We start from the raw sequence: 20,996 nt of genomic DNA on the forward strand, positions 1-20,996 counted from the left end.
GGGAAGGGGTTATACAGACTTGGAAGATGGTTAATAGTCAAAAGTGGCTCCTAGGGTCAGCAAGCGGTGTGGGGCTTAGTCCTGGTTCTGCAGTGCCCAAACCAGAATGATGCCTTTTTATTCAGTATCACCATGCCATTACTAGCACAGGACTTGGGTGTTGTGGAGGGAGAAATGGTCCTGTTGTGTGGTGACTTGTGTCACAGAGCCTACAAACTCATTAAATTATTCTGGCTGTAGTTTTTAATGTGGGTGATCTTCCTTACTGTTCAGGGGTTCTGTCCCAAAAGTGAGTTTGTGGCAGGACATTCCAAAGCAGTGTTGTTTCTTCTGCTTTGAAGAAGAAAAGAAAATTTGCTTAAATTAAAATAAACAATTTAAAGATTTATTGATTTTTGAGTATTCAATTTTTAAGTAGGTCACTCTACCAAGTAAAAGTCAACTTGCAGGTAATCTGGGTTTTCCAACCTCCAGGTGGCAGCTGGAGAACCCAGAATATCACCTGATCTTAAGTCTACAGAGATTGGGTTTTTTTGTTCTGGAGAAAATGGCTGCCTTGAAGGGTGCAACTATGTGGCATTATATCCTGCTGAGGCCCTTCTCCTTCCCAAATCTCTCCCTCCCCAGACTCCACCCTCAAATATCTAGGAATTTCCCAACAGAAATTCCCAACCCTATGATCACCGTACTAAACAGGTTGGGAACTACTGGTTTAAAGGGATTAGTGATTGGATGTGACACAAAAACTGTTGTTTGTGTTTTTTCCCCAGCAGAATATCATAAAACTATATGAGTAGCCTTCTTAATACAGTTTTACTATATAATCCTTTGTGTTTTTTCCTCTGGGATATTATTTTACAAGAAGGTGGCTTATATGCTGTGACAACCTGTGTTTAATTTCTAAAATGAATTGTGATCGTTTCAAAAAAGTATTCAAGCTTCTGTTTCTTTTCATGTCCTTTCTGGATTTGTCATGCATGAGATCAGGATTGTTGAGACTACTTTGTTGAACTGAAAATCTAACAATATATTTTTAACATTTAAATATGTACTGCAGCGTATTCTATGTCAGTTGGATCTATGTGTGTCAGCAGCATACAGAAAATAATTCCAAGCCAATGGTGAACATGAAGAAGAAGAAAGGGATACGTGCACATTAAAAAGATGATGCAAAAATACATAGTCCATTTTTGTTACTGTAACTCAAATAGCTTCATCATCAATTTCAGTCTTTTGGTTGAGTCTCACCCTGTGGCAGCTGTCCCCAGTCACAAAGTTTTAAATTAATAATTTAAAATATATTGTAGATATTACTGGTAGAACGTAAGACCAATTTATTGCAGGTTTTGAAAACAGGATCTCACTAACCAAAAGCTCAAAAATACTTTACACTTTATTTCTACTCTTCACACATTTGCTTGGAGTACTTCTAGCGACAGAACCCCTTCCTATCATTCCTTCCATTGCAACAGTGCCATTTTAAATAACAAAACTGCCTGACTAATTTAAGTGATAAAGATCTTAATCATGCTGCTTCTGAAAAGGCTGCATTTCCAGAATTAGTTACTCATCTAACAAGAGCATTTGTGTGTGCCTAGGGTTTCCTTTGTGAAATGACCAGTTACTTTGTGAAAGCTTTCATTCTTGAACTAACTAGAATGTGCTTGTTACATCGTATATGCTTATCCTTTTATTATTTGCTGATGATTCTCAGAGCTGTTCTTGTATCAAAATAATTTTTTATTTGGATTTTGTGGCTTGTGCGTTGGTGGCTGGGCGCTCCAGCTGTGGAGTGGGGTTCGCGGCTGCCCTCGGAGGGCAGGGAGCATGTGGGTGTGAGGTGGCGAGCATGCTTTGTGTCCGGCTTGAGGGGTCAGGCTCCATAGGTGAAGCTGTGTGGTGCTGGGTGGGTGGCTGAGGCCGCTGGTGGGCAAGTCAGGCCAGTGGTGAAGCGAGTAAAGTGGAGGAGTTGAGCAGCAGCAGTGGCGGCCAGGCAGTGTCTGTTGCTGAAGGTGGCCACACAGCTCGCAGCTGGCTTCTGGAGGCGGGCACTCCGGGGGCTGGCCCAATACGGTCATGTCCAGCTTTCCTGGGCGTGGCCAGATAGGCCTGTGTGGGTGGAATCGCAGGCCGGCACTGGATGTGTTCCGGACTGCACTCCACCCACAGGGTGCTTTCCCAAATATTAGGGAGAATTATGGTAAGGATGAGGTGAAGTTAACACACAACAAATTAATTTGCCTAAGAATGCAAGTTAAGTATAGTTTCAAACTCAGTGCTTTCTGAAGTGGGGATGGGGTTGTAATAGTAATCATTCTCTGTGTATGTAGTGAATTAGATATTAGCTTGCAGGCAGATTTTGATTTGGCATTTTAAGTCTCCATGCTCATTCTTTAATAGTGCCCTTGTGGTTCTGAAACCTCAGCTCTAACAACATTGTAATGGTAGAGAATGTGTATGCATGGGTGGGTTCATACATCTTAATAGCTGTTAAAGAAATCTAGTGTCTGTGTAGACAGTAGGGTTAGCAGAAATGCTACCTGCCTAGCTTATGTCATTATCAAGATTATACATTTTTTTCATGGCTAGCCTTCTGCTGGTAAATTTCTGTAGTATTTAAGAATTTAGGGAGTAAGTGAGTGTGTAGAGACATAAGCGATGACATAACCACCTTTGCTTTACTTTGTTTTACTGGCTGTAGGATCATTGACTATTGGATTTCCCCCACTCCTTCTATTCTTATTCTTCTTTCTGCACCACTGAACCTACTAATAACAACTGACCGACAAGTGTCCTGAAACTTGTATACTGGCTAGGGGTGGTGGACCAACACTGAAGAGAAAAGTGGGGTAAAAAGATCCATGAAAATAAAGTATAAATTCAATGAGAACCTATTTGGGGCATATCAAACTGCTGCCAACTCCAGTTCTGTAGGGTAGCTAACTCCAAATCGGGTGGGCTTTGATGAGGTTCACCCTGAGGATCTGCCTCCATTTTGTGGAGACCTGGCGAATCTTTTGAGAGCACTGTGAGTTCCAAATCTGGTTCAGACCAGTGCAGTGCAGGAGGAAGAAATGTTCCTGGTTTCCCCCCTATACTGTTTTTTCAACCTGAAATAATACCTGGGGGCAGTAATTGCTGACATGCAGAAAAATGGCATGGGGAAAGGCAGAAGCACCTCCCCCACACCCTCTGGTCATCCTAATCCAGTCTTTCTCAACTTTTTTTACTGTTGAGAACCCCCCAAAACATTCTTCAAGCTTTGAGAAAACCCAGGTGGCATGTTCGTGCAAGTATGTGGCTGGGAAGCATAGCTGTGTACATGCCTACCTGGGGCCCCTCCCCTTCCCACCCTGCCCAGGCCCATCATTGGCAATTTTGGGAGGGGCCCCAATATGACCATATTTAGTCATAAGGTAAAGGTATCCCCTGTGCAAGCCCTGAGTCATGTCTTTACAATCGGATACTCTGGGTTTTGCCGCCATTGCGTTCTGTCCCGTGCATAAGCGGTTTGCTTCGCTTCTTCCTCCTCCGCGTTCTCCATGCTGCCGTTTCAGCGGCCGTGCATAATAGGCCTATATATTGTCATATCACCTGATAAATGTTTAACACATTTAAAATATATATACAAAATTAATTCCCATCCATTCAAGAAACTGGGGAGGGAGTTTCATTATATTGACTTGTAAGCACTGCTGCAAATGAAACATTTTCAGAGTTGCCAAGCCAGAGTAAAATTCATTATTGACATGCACAAACATGATGAGAGGTTCAGAGTTGGCAAGAATGAATTTTTAATTGATGTCCTTTCTTCTGCCCAAACTCCTTAGCCTTATAATATAAGTGTACTCTTGGATAGCCCCTTTTTGGGCTGTGGCTGCTGCCAGCCTTTCAGACAGAGGAGGAAAAAAATTCATAAAGCTTATGCGTCTTGGAGGCTGCTACATTTTAGAAGGTGTGCTACATTTTAGAGGCTGCTACATTTTAGAACTGTGCCCTTGAATAGAACACAGGTGGCTACTGAGAGCACTGTGTTGATTGCCTTAATTAATATTATTAATGCATTATCCAGTCTTTTTTTACTTCCTGTATACTCTCTCTCTTGTTTAATGTAGCTTTTCTCACTCTGACTGTACCAACCCATAACCACCAAGTGGTTATCTGACTTATAATAGCATGGTAGTTTTGCACTGCAACTGTTTTGTGTAATCTTGTATGAAATGCCAACACCTGAAGGTAATGGATTCTGTTAAGTACCTTTTAAAGCATATCATTTTGAAATTCTAGGCAGCCTTTTTTGGAACAATGGCTTTCTGTATATGTTTCTAATACCAGGAACCAGTGAGAAGTTGCACTAGGATTGTGTCATCTACCGGATTACAAAACAGAGTGGAGGCATCATTATAAACAATTGCAGTATATAACCAGAGCCAGGAAAGGTCAGGGGTTCATCCTTTGCTGCACTGAAACAGATTTCCCATCTAAACCTCCTTGACATTTGCTTGGCCATTTTCTTCAACACCTTGGGGGGGGGGGGGGAAGGCTGCCATGTTTGTTCAGTAAAAAAGTCCAAATGCAAGGACTCATGACTTTGTGACATTTTTTATTAGTCCTAATAAAACGTATTACCACATTTGTGCAGAGAGGAAAACCCTGTTATTTGTCTTGAGACCTTTCCCCAGGGTTCCTGTGGCTGTTATGTGTTTCTCACAGCATTCATCCAAAATAAGTCTTCCAAGAATTTAAAGCAATAGCCGTTGCCCTCCTTGGAAGAGGGAGTAAGTTGAAAATGTCCCCTGTCAGGCAGCCTCCAGATTTTAAAAAATTGAGTCCAACCACACACAGTCCTCTTACTTGCCTCAAAGAAGGCAAAACAGGCAGCTTCCTCCTCTGTCCCCCAAATGCTCACTAAGCTTCTAACAATTCTCTTGATAGTACTGCAGGCATAGTAATGCTTCCTCCTTGTTACCTGACTGAACATTTACTTCTGGGTGAAGCATCTGGCCATGGCTTCCTTCATAAATACACATAGCAAAAGAATTGGGGGTATGCAGCAACATTCCTCTGTCCATAGTGAATGTCTCTTTGGGAAAAACAGCTTATTGCAGTGGTCCCCAACCTGCGGGCCGCGGCCCGGTGCCGGGCCATGAAGGCCATGGCGCCGGGCCGCGGTTCCCTCTCCTCACCCCCCCGCGGTAAAAAACTTCCCATGTCGCAAGCTTGCGGCCCGGGAAGCTTCTTACTGCGGGAGGGGGGGGAGAGTGAATCAGGGCCGCGCCCGCGCATTGCGCATGCGCGATGCGCAGGCGGGGCAGTTGCCCTGCCGGTCCCCAGCCTAAAAAAGGTTGGGGACCACTGGCTTATTGTATGTCCCTCCCACAAACTGCAGAAGCAACCTTCCCCCATCCAACAAATTAGAAGGTTAAAGTTCTCAGCCTTTAACCAAAACAAGTCTTTCAGCTACATAAAAATGTAAATGTAAAGGTATCCCCTGTGCAAGCACCGAGTCATGTCTGACCCTTGGGGTGACACCCTCTGGCGTTTTCATGGCAGACTCAATATGGGGTGGTTTGCCAGTGCCTTCCCCAGTCATTACCGTTTACCCCCCAGCAAGCTGGGTACTCATTTTACCGACCTCGGAAGGATGGAAGGCTGAGTCAACCTTGAGCCGGCTGTTGGGATTGAACTCCCAACCTCATGGGCAGACAGCTTCAGACAGCATTTCTGCTGCCTTACCACTCCGCGCCACAGGAGGCTCTTTCAGCTACATAAAGCATCATGCAGTTGTTCTATTGACAGGGATAATGGAACTCAGGCTCTCTATTTTCTTGAGGGCAGCCCTGTGCATATTTGAAAGCTTCAGCCCATCTGTGCACATGTGAACCGCTGCGAGCCAGCTTGCTGGGAGCGGTGGTATATAAATTTAATAAATAAATAAATAAATGTAAAGAAGCCATTCATGTGGCTGGAGTTAGCTTTGTTGGGTTCCCCCCCCACAAACACACACACTGTCGGAGCACTGGAATTGCTACAAGGCTAACAGCTGTTTGGTTTTAGAGTGTGGCTTTCCCCCCTTTTAGCTGAACAAACCTGGTTTCTTCAACCATACTTGTAGAGGATCTTTGCATGTGTGCTTGAATGGTGACATATTGATTCTGGGTTTTAGACATATCCTTTCAGATTATTTATATTTTGTATTTATGTATGACTTTTGTACATTCCCCTGCAAGCTTAGCAATGAAGGACTATATGTTGTGACTGCCAGATTTTTACAAGTCCCATTCTTCTCCTTTTCAGACTCCATAGGTGGACCTTTTCCTTCTTCATCTCACAGATGTCACCACAAGCAAAAGCATTGTTTGCCCATCCCACAATGTGGCACTCTCTCAATCAGCCCACTGTTGTTCCATCCACACACCAAGGGGTCACAGATCATCATGGATACCACACAGAAGGCAGTCAAGCGGCAGGCAAGCTTCTGCAATGCCATCACCTTCAGCAACAGACCCATCGTTATCTATGAGCAAGTCAGGCTCAAGGTGAGTTGTTACTTTGTAAGATGGTGTTCCAAACTGCCCTCATGTCTTGCCAGATATCTCTTTCCATATTTGAAAGAGATATTATTCATTTTAGAACACTAGAATTATCCAACAACATCCTTTGGCTAGGTCTTGCTGCATCAGAGACCAGCTCCTCCCTTTGTGGAAGGAAGTCATTGTAGCTATCCCTTTATATTGTATGTTGTATTTATGTTGTGTCCTTTGTTTTTGAAATTCTCTGTCACAAACCTGGTTGTGGTAAGTGGATTAAAACAGTTAAAGATGCTCCAGGTTTTAATATTTTACTACATGCTGATAAACCCTGGTCTAAAACATTAATTTCACAGTTTACATATCTTGCACCTGAATATGGGTTGAATATCTCTGTGACAGTTTACTTCTTTTCAGTGAGACCCATTTATTTATAACCTCTCTAATAGCACCTCTGTAGTATGACCTTTCTGTCATGTTCTGACGTGTGTTACGGTTTTCCTTTGCCTTCCTTAGCATTCCCTGCTTACATTCTCCGCCTTAGATTTCCTAGTTGGATCAAAAGATCAGGATGGCTTAGTTATAATTAGTAGAATGGCAGAGTGGCCAGCATATGAAAGTGGCTCTGAGGTAAAAAGGAGATCTTTAATCACAAGAACATTAAAATACATAGAGTTTATTTAGAAATTTAACAGCAGAACCATTTCAGTAAAGTATCATAAATGTAATGATTTCAAATAGTACATAATGTAAACCGCCCAGAGCTGTATGGAAGGGCGGTACAGAAAAACAAACAAACAAACAAACAAACAAACAAACAAACAAACAAACAAATGTAATGGTTCCAGATGTATACTTCTTCTTGTTTTTCTAAAGCTCCTTTAATACACAGAGACACAAGGCTAATTTTTCTCACCCGCCACTAGCTAATAACTTCTCTACAGGCTTATTTTTTCTTGTTTGGCACATAGGCTCATAACTTTCACAGACTGCACAGATTTCTCTCACTCCATCTCTTCTTCCCACATGTACTCTACTGTCTCTCACTCATTCTCTGTCTTATTCTACAGGCCTGCATTTTAACAGCAATATACATATCTGGCTCCACATTAACCTGTTGATACTTTTGTTCACTTTCTCCCTCCAGATAACAAAGAAGCAGTGCTGTTGGAGTGGGGCCCTTCGACTTGGATTTACTGCCAAGGATCCTTCCAGGATTAATCCAGAAACATTGCCCAAATATGCATGTCCAGATTTGGTTTCTCAGAGTGGATTCTGGGCCAAGGCCCTTCCAGAAGAATTTGCCAATGAAGGAAACATCATTGCATTCTGGGTGGACAAAAAGGGGCGTGTATTTTATCGGGTTAATGACTCTGCTGCAATGCTGTTCTTCAGTGGGGTGAGAACCACTGAACCGCTGTGGGCTCTGATTGATGTCTATGGACTCACACGTGGGGTACAGCTACTAGGTAGGTACAAATCTGAAAAAATGTGGCTTTATTGTGGGAAGCTATTTCCTTGGATTGCTGAGCACTTCTACATCTTTTCTATAGCTCACTTCTTATTTGATTAGTCAATGACTGTCCACTGTAGATCTGACATCCTGACTGAGCAAAGGATCTAGATCTTGCTGTTTTTTGATGATGTCACTTCCAGATATAGCTGTGCATATATGACAATACCTTAATCTCTCTCTAGGTGCAATAAGCCCAAAGGACACGAAGGACTGCCTGTGCTGAGATGTCTGTCTTTGTAAGGGCCAAACTACAGATGACATTTGAATTAGGTGACCATTCTAGGCAGTGGGCTTTGGATGGCATTCCCAATGTTATTTTTGAATCTAAAAAGCAGACATGGTGGAAAATAGATTGAAGGCACAATGCTGGAGAAACCAAAATTAATTCTTTCCCACCCTGTTTCTTGTATTGCTTCTGTCTCTCTTACTCTGTTTTTGCCATCAAATTACCGCCAACTTTTGATGACCTTGTAGGATTTTCCACACATACACAAAGAGGTGGTTTGCCATTCCCTGTCTCTGCATAACAACCCTGGTATTCCTTGGTAGTTTTCCATCTAAGTAGTAACCAAAGCTGACTCTGCTTAGGTTCTGACTTAGCTCTGTTGAGATTGGGCTACTAGGTCTTAAAGTAGACTGAAATGTTTTAGTCAAGAGACTTTGGAAGAGAGTATAGCAGGGGTAGAAGCTGAAACAACTAAACCAAGACTATTATACTTTAGTCACATCACGAGAAGAGAAGACTTCTGAAAGCAGTAGGGAAAGAGGAAGACCTAACATGAGATGAATTGACTCAGTAGAAGCCACAGTCCTGAGCTTGCAAGCCATAAGCAAGGCTGTTAATGATAGGACATTTTGGAGATCATTAATTCATATGATTGGAAACAACATGATGGCATGTAACACAGGTAGGAGGGCAAAAATTAGACCATGTATGTTTTTGAAGAGTGCAACTTGATGCCATCATTGTAAACTTTCCGTTTGTAACTTTTGCTCATGAGGACTTGCTTCACCAAATGACACCAGAGGTTAAGAAAACACCATGGGTTTAGAAGTAATAAATCACTATGAAAATAAATAGCATTAATAAAAGAATGTTTGTTATGACAGACTATTGGTGCACATTCTGAAACATGGAATGTGCTCTGTAAAAATTCCCCTTCATCTTACTCCTTTATCTTGCATCTGGGATGGGGAAATACAATACATTGTTTATGTATGGTTCATGCTTTACCTGAATCAAAGGTTATTTGGGTGTCACTTTATTTAAGTAAAATTGCATTAAAAATACTAGGTTACAAAAATTAAATGCTTCTTGCACTCTAAAGGAATTGTCAGAAAGATGTTTTATTGTATAGAACATTAATTTTATTCTGCACTGAATGCCCTATTGTTACTTAGTTAAGCTCTTGATGCTGATTATCTTGGACCTCTGTGAGAATTCTGTACCATTGACTGTGAAATCCTTCTGGAGAGACTGGGTGAATTAGGAGTGAGGGGACACTATATTTTGGTTGTTTGCTCTTACTTGATTGGCCTATTCCAGAAGGTGGTGTTTAGGGATGTTCCTCAGGCCTATAGCATTTATAATTTAGTGTTCCAGGAGGCTCCACCTTGGCGCCCATGCTGTTTAACATCTATACGAAACCACTGGGAGAGATCATTGGTGGATTTGGAGTAAAGTGTCACATTGTTCAGATGACACCCAGATCCACTTTTCTTTAATAGGTTAGTCATATGGGTTTGTGGAAATCCTAAACAGATACCTGGAGATACTAATGGGATGGATGAGGGCCAATGGACCGAAACGTTGTCTGGATAAGACTGAGGTGCTGCTGGTCTGTGACAAAACTGTGCACCTGCTGCCATCATTCAAATTCCAGTGCCTGTTAGAATGTGTTTATGTAATGGGCATTAATGCTCAGATATTTATTTATAGCACTAGTAGTAAAACCCATCATGTGCTGAAAGGCAATGGGCGCCAGCCAGTACTCTGATGTTGGTTTTCTAGGGGAATGTCACACACAAACATGCATGTTATTACAAACTGCTCATCTCCAGACTATAAAGATTAGTTCTGCAGAAGAAAATGGCTGCTTTGGAGGTCGGGCTGCAAGGTATAGCACTGTTTTGGGGCCCCACCTCCAAACCTCTAGGAATATTCCCAACCCAGAGATAGCCAAGATCCAGGTAGGGCCTGGAGATCTCATGGAAGTAGAGCTTATCTGCAGACAAAGGCTGCTTTGAAGGGGGGACACCATTGACCTGGGGGGGGAGGGTGGTCTTGATTAAAAATTTGGTCTATATGGAGCAACAAAATTTTTCTTAGAACACAAAAATAGTATTGTAATATATATATTACAATCTGGTCACCTTAGTCAGATATCACCCCCTCAGGACCAATCACCTCCTGTTTAAAGTAGTGTGTTATTGGGGCCACAGTACATGTTTTATTAGAGGGAAAGATGCATTTGGCAGGCCTTGATCTTGGCAATTGTCTTGAATCCTCTTAATCATGTTCCTTACATGTCTTGGTTCTTCATTCTGTGATATCAAATCTTAGGTGGCCATTGACATTATTAATCCCCATTTGTACATGTGTGATGTTCTTCAGTTGCTCTTATGTTCTGCTGAATGGAAAAACTAGGATGGAAAACATCACCAAAACTGGGTGGAATTGTGTTGGTAGTGGATATGGGATCATTTTTTTAAAATGATATACTAATGCCAAATACTGTGCTTGAAAGCACACCTTCTTTTTATTCCAAGGGCAATGAAAATTTGTGTCTGTTTGCTCAGGGAAAGAAGCATTCATAATGTTATGATTTACCGCTTCCATGAGTTATAGACTATTTTCCACATTCTACAGAAGCAGCAAAAGGGGAAGTAGCAAGTGACTTGTGTTTCCCTTTGCTCAGTGTATCTGAATTTTATGTTCAAGAGGGAGATTTGTATATCATTGTGGGCATACTCTTTCTCCACACTGGGAGGACATTTATCTCCCCTTGTACAAGATCCAGGAAAGGAAACAAAGCTTGCCCATACTTCCTTTTGTTTTGTTTTTGGTGGACCTGGTGTTGTTCCATAAATAATCAAACCTCACCCTCAGCTTGAAGGAAACAACCCCTTAAACTGATAAACCCTATGATTCTGTTGATATGAACCTTCCTTAAAGGGAACCATATTATTGACCCATCTAGCTCAGCATTGTATAATCCTGCTAGGCAGCAGCTTTTCTAAGTCTCAGGCTGGAAAAGTTCTTCCCCAGTCCCTGCTTCCTGAGACTCTTGAACTGGAGATGCCAGGAATTGAACCTATATGCCAAGAATTGGCCACAGCTTTGTCCAACTCTTTGGGTTATGGCTACCAAAAGCAAGGAAGACTTTATTACTTACATTTTATACTGAGTTCCTTCAAAATTCATACTGAATTCAGTGGTTGTGTTGGTATTCTAGACATACTAGAGTTCACCTGATATTTCTTCAGTGGCCTTCAATTTTTAAAAAGGCATAATTAAAATGGAATGGGATATCAGCTGGATAAAACTGGTTACTGAGAACAGATTACAAAGGATTACTTTCCCAGAACAGATAAGTCAGTATTTTCAACTCAGACATGTAGATGCCACTGAAGTATTAGAGAATGGATATTATGTTCCATTATTTAGAAGAAAAGGTACATCATACTAATTGATTGTTATGTAATGTGTTTTATTGTCTATATGCATGCTTCACAATCAATGTAGACACACAGCTATCTACAAAGGTATTTTCCTGTGTTGGAAATGTGGTCCTTGATAAATTCCAGCCTTCTTATGCCCATTTTTGTGGACTATTAGTTAACAATACAGGAAGAGAACAAGTATTCACACTCAGAAAAGGGCAACCTACAAAGAGATTAATTCTCAATATATTCATTTTTTGTACAGCAGATTGGTTACAGTACCTCAAAGGCTTTTAAAGAGAATGGACTATTTTCCGGAAACAGAATAATGGATGACAGATAGGGTAGGAAAGCGTCTACGTTTCTTATGCTTTGCTATCTGCTTGTCCATCTGGAAGGCTGTAGAATGAATGGTCAAAGAATATATTTTGGGGGCTATTCCAGGTTGGAGAAATGGCACTGGGGGAGGGCTTAAGCTCTCCCTGTCTCAGTGTGTTGTAATCTGGCCTGTACATGCTTGGGAAATGGAAAGCTTCCAGACCTTCTCTGTTGACCCATTCTAGGAATGTACCTGGGGAAAAGGGCAACAACTAAGGTGATGATTGGGGATCTGATTTGGATAGGGATACCAGCCTCCAGGTGGGACCTGGGGATCCCTCAGAATTACAGCTCATCAGGTTACAGAGATCAGTTTCTTTGGTGAAAATGGATGCTTTAGCAGAAGAAGAAAAGTTGGTTCTTATATGCCGCTTTTTCTCTACCAGGAGAAGTCTCAAAGCGGCTTACAGTCTCCTTCCCTTTCCTCTCCCCACAACAGAAACCCTGTGAGGTAGGCGAGGCTGAAAGAGCCCTGATATTACTGCTCCATCAGAACACTTTTATCAGTGCTGTGGTGAGCCCAAGGTCACCCAGCTGGCTGCATGTGGAGGAGGGGCAGGGAATTAAACCCATCTTGCCAGATTAGAGGATTAACTCTATGGCATGTGCCTCACTGAGGACCCTGTCCTCTTCAGGCTCCATCCACAAATCTTCAGAACTGGATCTGGCAACCCTGTCTCCCCATCTCCAGCTGGTGGCCATGGGGACCTGGCAGCCCTTGGTCCAGATTAAGGCTGCAATCTATAATTTTCTAGTAGTAAACCCTAGTGAATAATATGTGACTTACTTTGAGTAGACCTGATTAGGATTGTTCCTTAAATGTTGTACCAGTCTTTTCAGCATCACTCTGGTTTAGTAAGAAGAGCGAGTCAGAGATGGCATAACTTTGAGCCATTAAAGAAGAAGAGCTGGTTTTTATACACCACTTTTAACTTCTCTAAGGAGTCCCAAAGAGGACTCCTAAGGAGCCTCTTGTGGCGCAGAGTGGTAAGGCAGCCGTCTGAAAGCTTTGCCCATGAGGCTGGGAGTTCAAGGTTGACTCAGCTTTCCATCCTTCCGAGGTCGGTAAAATGAGTACCCAGCTTGCTGGGGGGTAAACGGTAATGACTGGGGAAGGCACGGGCAAACCACCCCGTATTGAGTCTGCCATGAAAACGCTAGAGGGCGTCAGCCTAAGGGTCAGACATGACCCAGTGCTTGCACAGGGGATACCTTTACCTTTACCTTTTAAGGAGTCCCAAAGTGCCTTCCTTTCTTCTCCCCATAACAGACATCTGGGGGTGCAGAATTGTATGATGGTACATTTTTCCCCAGTCAGTTTTTACATGTAGTGGTTAGAGTGTTTGACTAGGATCTGGAAGACTCCTGTGCAAATCTTCACTCTGCCATGGAACTGTAGCGGGTGACTTTTGACCAGTTATACACAGTCAGAGAAATACCTTACATGGTTGATATAAGGGAAAAAAACAGAGAATGTTGTAAGTCACTGTAAGGCTAAAAGTGCAATATAAATAAATAGCAAAAGAAGGGTTGCAGAAATAGAGGGGGGAAACAGTATCTTTTCTCACTATTTTTCTGTCAAAGATTTAGGACAAGGAGATTAAAAATAAAACCTAATTCCAAATCTCCCCCGTAAGGTGTAAGAGGGAAGTTAGGTCAGTACACCCACCCTGCTTTTAATCCTCATGTTTGTTCAGTCTGGCAGCAAAATGCTATGTGACAGCTTTTAGAGCTGTGCTGACAAAACACCGACTTCTCACTAAAGATATGCTTCTCCAGACTATTTCATGAATATTTGTTATATGATGTGCTGAGTGCCTTTTCATACTTCCCAGTGGTTGGAATGGCTTACATTGTCTTCTTCTGCATCGACAGTAATCCAGTACATCAGCACGTTCATGTTATATTTCATATGTGACATAATATAGTTTTATGTATTTGTTTCCGACTACTTTTTTGTCCATTGGTAATAAGCAAAAATGGCGGAGTGGGTTGGTTTTTAGGGTCACTTTCAGCCTTTCATTCAGTACAGCAGTGGATCTCAGTGGCCAGTTTCTAAACAACTCTAATAATTCTGGCATTTCAACTTTGATCTGTGAATGAGGAAGTTAGAAGAGAGTATTTACGCCAGCAAACAACACAACTGGCTGGGAAGATTCTCCGCCCACTAGTGTTATATCACCATGTAAATAAGACTTTGGCATGAACAACAGATGTATGGTTTTCCTGAGACAACTTGATGAGAATTCCACATATGGATTACAAGTATGTTAATTTGATTGAGAGGGCATCTGGAACCAAACGTTTCCATGACAGCTATTCAAGTCTTGGAGAATGTTTTAGAAGAAAAAAAGTTACCAATGGATGCTGTAGGATAAGATTGGCAATTTAAGATCAATGTACACAAGACCCAATCCAAACTGGAGTCCCTTTTAGATTAGGGCTGTGGTACAGGGGGAGAGAATTAACTCTTGTACTTCCCAGGCACAAAGACAGTCTGTTGAGCAGTCCTTCAGCATCTGAAGCCAAAGTACTTCCCACACGTCTCTTACCAGTAGCCCTGTTCATTTCTTACTCCCCACAGTGTCTTGTAGGATATCTTTCATCTGATTACACAGCAGACATGAGTGGTAAGGGCTTTTTACTGAAAATGTACTGTCAGTAGTTCAACTTGATGGTTTCCATCAACCTGTCATAGGGTTGCCAACAACCTGACAGGAAAAAATGTCCTGTCAATAGTGGCATGATGTATGGAAAAGAGCAGGTGAAGCTTACCTTGGCATGAAGGTAAATAAGATAACCCCGTAAATTACCTCATTAAATTGCAGTTAAAGAAATAGGAATGTTTTTCCTCTAGGTTGTTGGAACCTTGTGACTCTATGGAAATGTTCAGGCTGAAGACAAGAAGATTGAGAGGGAGCATGATTGGTCTCTTTAAATATTTGAAGGGTTGTCACTTGGAGAAGGGCAGGGAGCAGTTCCTGTTGGCAGCAGAGAATAGGACCTGCAGTAATGAATTTAAACTACATGTAGAACAGTACTGGCTAGATATCAGGAAAAAAATGTTTCACAGAGCAGTTTGGCAGTGGAATTGGCTGCCTAAGGAGGTGATGAGCTCTCCCTCACTGGCCGTCTTCAAGCAGCAGCTGGACATATACTTGTCATGGATGTGTTAGGCTGATCCTGCATTGAGCAGGAGGTTGGTTTAGATGGTTTATGTGTCCCCTTCCAAGTCTATGATTCTATTATTCTAACCCTTGCCCATCAGGTTCTCCCTCCTCTACAAAGGAGGCAGCATCCTGATCCCAACTAGACTCCTCAGTGCCTGGGATTCAGGCTTTGCTCAGGAATTCCTAGGGTACTCTCAGCACTGACGCTCCTCTTGCTGAGCAAGGAGTATTCCAGTGGTGATGAATGCTCATTTGCTACATCCTGGAATGAAAATTCTTGGTGAGGAAAATTGTATTTTATATGAACTCAGATGTTTTCCAGTTTCATGCTGAGAATCAATTCTGTTTGGTGCAGCCATGAAAATTGGATTTCTCTACTTTCTATGTGTGTGTTGTTATTTATTGGTACTCTGCTTGGAGACCTTGAAACAAAAGGAGCATGAGTCAGACATTTACTGGATGATGTTTTCTCAGGAAGGGGGATTACTCCACAGCCTGCAGATTTAATATCCTTTCTGTGATTCTGTGACCAGTCCAGCCAGTCTGCTGCACACAGTATCATTTGCCCTTTTGCTTGCGGGTGGTCCAGCTGAGAAACAGTGATATGAAAGACCATTTTACAGTAATCCGGCTTTAGCACTGGGGTTTTCAATAAATCTGCAGCTGAATCCTTAACAAAGTAGTAAGATGATTCTGACAGTTTTACCGTTTAGGAGTTAAATCTTCAGGAATGAAGCAATCACAGTGGAGATGGGCAAAGAACTTGCAAGTTTTACAGTGCCATCCTAAATAGTGACACCCTTCTAAGCACATTGGCTTTAATGGACCTTGAAGAGTTTAACTCTGCTGAGGAATGCCTAGTTAGTTGTCTATATCAAGCATTTGGAATTTTAAACTAAGTGCATCATGCTAATCACATTAGAATTTTGTAAAAATGCAATGTACTTCTAATAAAACTTTAATGTACTTTCATAGGGCATTAACAGTCGTCTGCTTTTGAATTAGGGTTGTCAACTCTCTGGAGGCAGAAAACATGTTCTGTCTCTTTAATGGAAACTTAATGGAATATTATTTACCGGATGATGTTATTTACCACCACAACATGAAAGAAGAAGAGTTGTTTTTATACCCTGCTTTTCACTACCAGAAGGAGTCTCAAAGTGACTTACAATCACTTTCTCTCCCTCTCCTCACAACAGACACCCTGTGAGGTAAGTGGGACTGAGAGAGCTCTGACAGAACTGCTCTGTGAAGCAGCACTATCAGGACAGTGACTAGATCACCCAGCTGGCTGCAGGAGCTGGGAATAAAATATGGTTCACCAGATTAGAAGTTGCCACATTTAACCAAGGTGGCTCTAAGCACTGACATCAGTGAGTTTAGGATGGTGTAACTCTTCTTTGGTTTTCACTGCAAATGTGGACATATGCCTAGCTCAATTCTATGCATGCCTGCCACCAGGTAAACAGTATTGCTTGCAGGTCATGTATTTGCCTGCTATGCACAATCTTTCTATCTCTGTTGGAAATGGGAAGCATCATGATTTTGGGGGAATTGTGTTGACATTTGTGCATGTGATTTTCTCTCACACACAATTTGCTGCTCTTGTGTCACTGGATGTATCGGCCCCAGGCCCAATCCCTACTCTGAATGCTCTCTAGACCATGGATGTTACCACCTGAATGCCTGACACAAACCTAGACCGTTTATGCACTGGAGGTTTCATGCTGGGCTGCAGGCTGGAGTTTTAGTCGGGGCAGGTTGCCCCACCTCTTCCTGCAACCACACGGGGGAGCATTTGGCCCAGTGCACCTCATCCACCCCCGATTTGTACTCCTGCATGAGAGCTGGGGCAGTGAAGTTCTCAGTGCATAAATGGTCCTAGAGAAACATCACTCCAGTGTTAATTTCTTTTAGCGAGTGGCTATTTTTCAGTACTGCTAGCAAACAATAAACATCCTTTCGTAATGTGTTAAGGAACTTTTTAAACCTCCTTCTGCACCTCTTATCCATTAGATCCCAGGAATTTTGGAGTTCATTTTAAAAACACAACACCCAGGAGTGAGTCAAAATGTAGGGGAAGAGTTTATAGCATAGTGGTAGAGCATGATCTGTTCTGACCAAGCTGTGATATCAGGGCTCTCTCAGCCTCACCTCCCTCACAGGGTGTCTGTTGTGGGGAGAGGAAAGGGAAGGAGATTGTAAGCCGCTTTGAGATGCCTCCTGGTAGAGAAAAGTGGCATATAAGAACCAACTCTTCTTCATTTGACTTTCTTGTTCATGTAAGAAATAGAGGGAGGGACCCCCTGAGAGTCTGGGCTGCCTTCTACTAGTAAGATTTCTCCACTGCCCCTTGTTGACTTTCTGTTCCAGGGTACATGGTAATTGTAAAAATATTTTGTTTCATACGATAAGATCTTTTCATTAACATGATTTGAATTGGGTCACATTAATTGTGGCTGCTGGAGTGTTTGTGGGGGTGAGGATTGAGGTTTTTATAAGAATATATTAAGAGTTATGCAATACCATATCTGATATTGGCAAAACCATATAAACAAGTTCACAAGCTGTCAGATTGGCAACTATGATATCTTGGACAGTTATCAGGATTGTGGTGACAGTCTGCATCCTGTTATAGACATAAAACATTTCGAGGGCTGTGGCTTGCGCAACCATGTGGGTTTAACTGCCCTGATGCAGTTCCCTGTATACCTTGAGTGCTGAATTGTGTACACTTAGTGAGCTAATGTCCAACAATAAATCATTACCCCTTTCGCAGTTAAGGAACTACAGAAGAGCAATTCTCTCTAATGAGAATAATTACTTTCAGATGTTTGAAACATGCATCACTAATCTGTAGCATCCAAATGAAAAAAGTCTCTGAAGCAGGTTTTACAGTTACCCATGAGTATCTTGGGGCTATTGGGCGTGTGCTGATTAGCTGAAAAGCCTGGGGGAAGTCTTTTCTCAACAACTTCTGGAGATCCTGTCATTTGGTGGTGTTCTCCTCTTTGTCCTGGAGAGAATTCAGATTACGGATAAGAGGGCCAGTCATCATGGAAAAATAACAGAAATCCACACACAAGGTTTTAGGCAGAAATGAGTTGTAACCACGCTTTTTAATAACACAAAGGGAATGTGGTCAGGAGTGGTGGTTGAGCTAACTTTTTGGCTCCTCTGCACTAGTACTCTACTACTACTAGCTGCAGAAATAAGGTTAATTTATGTCTGATTTATACAATCAGTCTTTAAATAGAGGCTGTTTATCTGTATGTGCGCGCGTGCGCATGTGTGAAAATTGTCACATGTATTGCATGTGATATGGAACAACTTCCGTGTCTTGGTGCTTCAAGCAACCAACCACAAAGGTGATTGCATGTATGAATAGGACTGGAGTATGCAATGTAGAACAGAAAAATGCCTGGAAATCCTTGTGCAAGTATAGAAGGTGACAGGTCTCCAACACATTCTAGGTCTCCAACATTATGGGGTCTTTAACTGTCTAAAAGGAACTCATCAGGCAGTCACAACTGGACACAGCTTTTATTCATTCTGTCGCTAGTTCCATTGCTTGGTACAATATTAACCGAAGAAAAGAGACTCTATGCAACCACTTTGTCTCTCTTTCTGCTGCCTTTTGGCATTGGTTTCTCAGGTTCTGCCACCCACCCATCTCTGTCCCAGCCTTGTGGTGATGCTTTTGTTTTTCAGGCATGTGGCAGCCAGATTGTTCTACAGAAAGTATTTTTTGCATCTCTGTGTTGCATCTCCCAGTCGATATTCCTGTTAACACTGAGGTTCTGATGCCAAAACAAATCTCAGTTCTGAAGCACTGCATCCTTATCATGATGACAAATCATATTTTCTGACTTCTTCCCCCCTTTCATATGACTATGTCACTCACAGCCCATTTGCTTGACTTATACATCTTGTTTGTGTTTGCTTGAACACTTGTTGATTAGTCAGTGTGGTTGGCCATGGCTTTCTGGTTGTCATTAATTCTCCACACATCCTTACATATGTGGAAGACTATTCTCTGCATTCTCTTCTTATCCAGTGATGCAATCCTATTTAAATGTATGAATGTAATGCTGGATCCAGACTAAATTGTCAATTTCTGCCTATTTCCTCTTGCTGCTGCAGACCTCCCTTCATGTCTTTCCTCAGGGTCCCCTCTTCCGCAGGAACAGCAGTTTGTAGGCTGCATTGGGAGGAAGGAGGCAAGAATGTTCTGTTCTGCTGATGGGATATTTATTCTGCCTTGATAGGCACATCACCACTTCTAAAAGCATGCTACCCCCCAAAAAAAATATATCAGGAGAGTTCCTGTCAGCATTCCATCTTGCTGACAAGGGTGTACTAACTGAGTTCCTGAAAATGGGATGCTCAAGCCAGACGATACCTGATACTGTTCATATGCAGCTGTTCCCCATTGAATAGGAAATATTGACTGATGTTGCATCCTTCTTGAATTCTTTGACCATTTCCACATAAGGAATTTGTTTCTGGACAGCCTTTGAATGTTGGCAGGTTTTAGAGCCCCCTACGCATGATGTCGCCTGCATCCCAAGGCTGTCCAGTAGCTGCATCAAGCTTTGGCTACTTTTAACTTGTGATTTTGGGAATCACCAAAACTGGATCTACATCCCTAAATCTTGCGTCCCATCGATGAGCAACCAGTGAGTAACCAGGGATAAGCCCATATGGAGGGGGAAACGCATGATAGTCTTGGCAGCTTTGTCCTGCTTCACACCTGCCCTCCCCTCTCCATTTCCTGTTCCAAGTAATTTTTTTTAATGGCACGGTCTCCATTGCAGCATGACCACAGACCTATATTGTCAAAGGTCAAATAAAATCTTCAAAGTGTCCACGGTCTTTTGGGGATCAGGCAGGAAAAACTAGAGCCATTTCTGTTTTCTGGTTGTGGGAAAGCCTTCTCTTGTTCATAGAGGGGTCTGAGCCAACCATTAACACAAAATGTCTTTTTGGGCTCCAGGGACCATGTTCAGTGTCTCAGAAATCCACCCAGACAGAAATAAAGTCCCAAAAGAACCCCAAAAGGAGGGGGAATGCTGTATTGTTCTGGTATTTCTCCGTAGCAACACACACATTTTTTTAAAAATTAAAAATACCTCTGTGTTGTGGCATTACCGCATAGCGATGCAGAAGTGCCCTTTAAAAAAAAAATAATTTCAGGGCTGACGGGGGGGGGGAGTTTCAGTCCATGAGAGAACTGCTGTGCTGTGATTGGTGGCTTGCAGTAATAGACAAGCCAAGGAGTGGAGGGAGAAGTTCGGTTTGTTTTCCCTTGCTGCTTTGTCAGGAGGCAAAAAGCCGTGATGGGCAGAGGGAAAATGTGGGAAGGGTTTCCCCATGAGAAGGGCTGCAAACACAAGATTTACCATCCAAGATTTACCAGGCAAGCAGGAAGCCACTTGCATTTTACCCCTCCATGCAGAAATGGTCCTTGGCATGACACATACAGCTCCTGCATCAGCAGTGTCCTGTTATAGGTTTTGTGCTTCCTAGCAAAAATCTGTATTGGTTTGTCATGCATCATATCCCACTTCCAGAGTGGATGTTTCTAGAGATGAAGGCAAAGTGCAACAATGTGGTATCACGTTTCCCAGTGAATCCTCACATTCTCAAATGACCTTAGGTTGTTTTGAGAGGTCCTGAGGACTTGTATCCACAGACACTACCTTTTCCCATCCCATAATGGCAGAGTTGCTAGGTCTA

General features: G+C 42.3%; 1 protein-coding gene across 4 annotated transcripts in view; it reads left to right on the forward strand.

The window, feature by feature from the left end:
- NEURL1 (neuralized E3 ubiquitin protein ligase 1) overlaps positions 1-20,996 on the forward strand; it is a 160,358-nt gene that overhangs the window by 94,863 nt on the left and 44,499 nt on the right. For all 4 annotated transcript variants that reach the window (XM_077349611.1, XM_077349613.1, XM_077349615.1 and 1 more), the window contains exons 2-3: positions 6,298-6,539; positions 7,678-7,999. In XM_077349611.1, coding sequence (XP_077205726.1) covers positions 6,298-6,539; positions 7,678-7,999 — 564 coding nt within the window. The remainder of the gene's footprint in view (positions 1-6,297; positions 6,540-7,677; positions 8,000-20,996) is intronic.

The sequence above is a fragment of the Paroedura picta genome, chromosome 8, assembly GCF_049243985.1.
Source record: "Paroedura picta isolate Pp20150507F chromosome 8, Ppicta_v3.0, whole genome shotgun sequence".
Lineage (NCBI taxonomy): Eukaryota > Metazoa > Chordata > Lepidosauria > Squamata > Gekkonidae > Paroedura > Paroedura picta.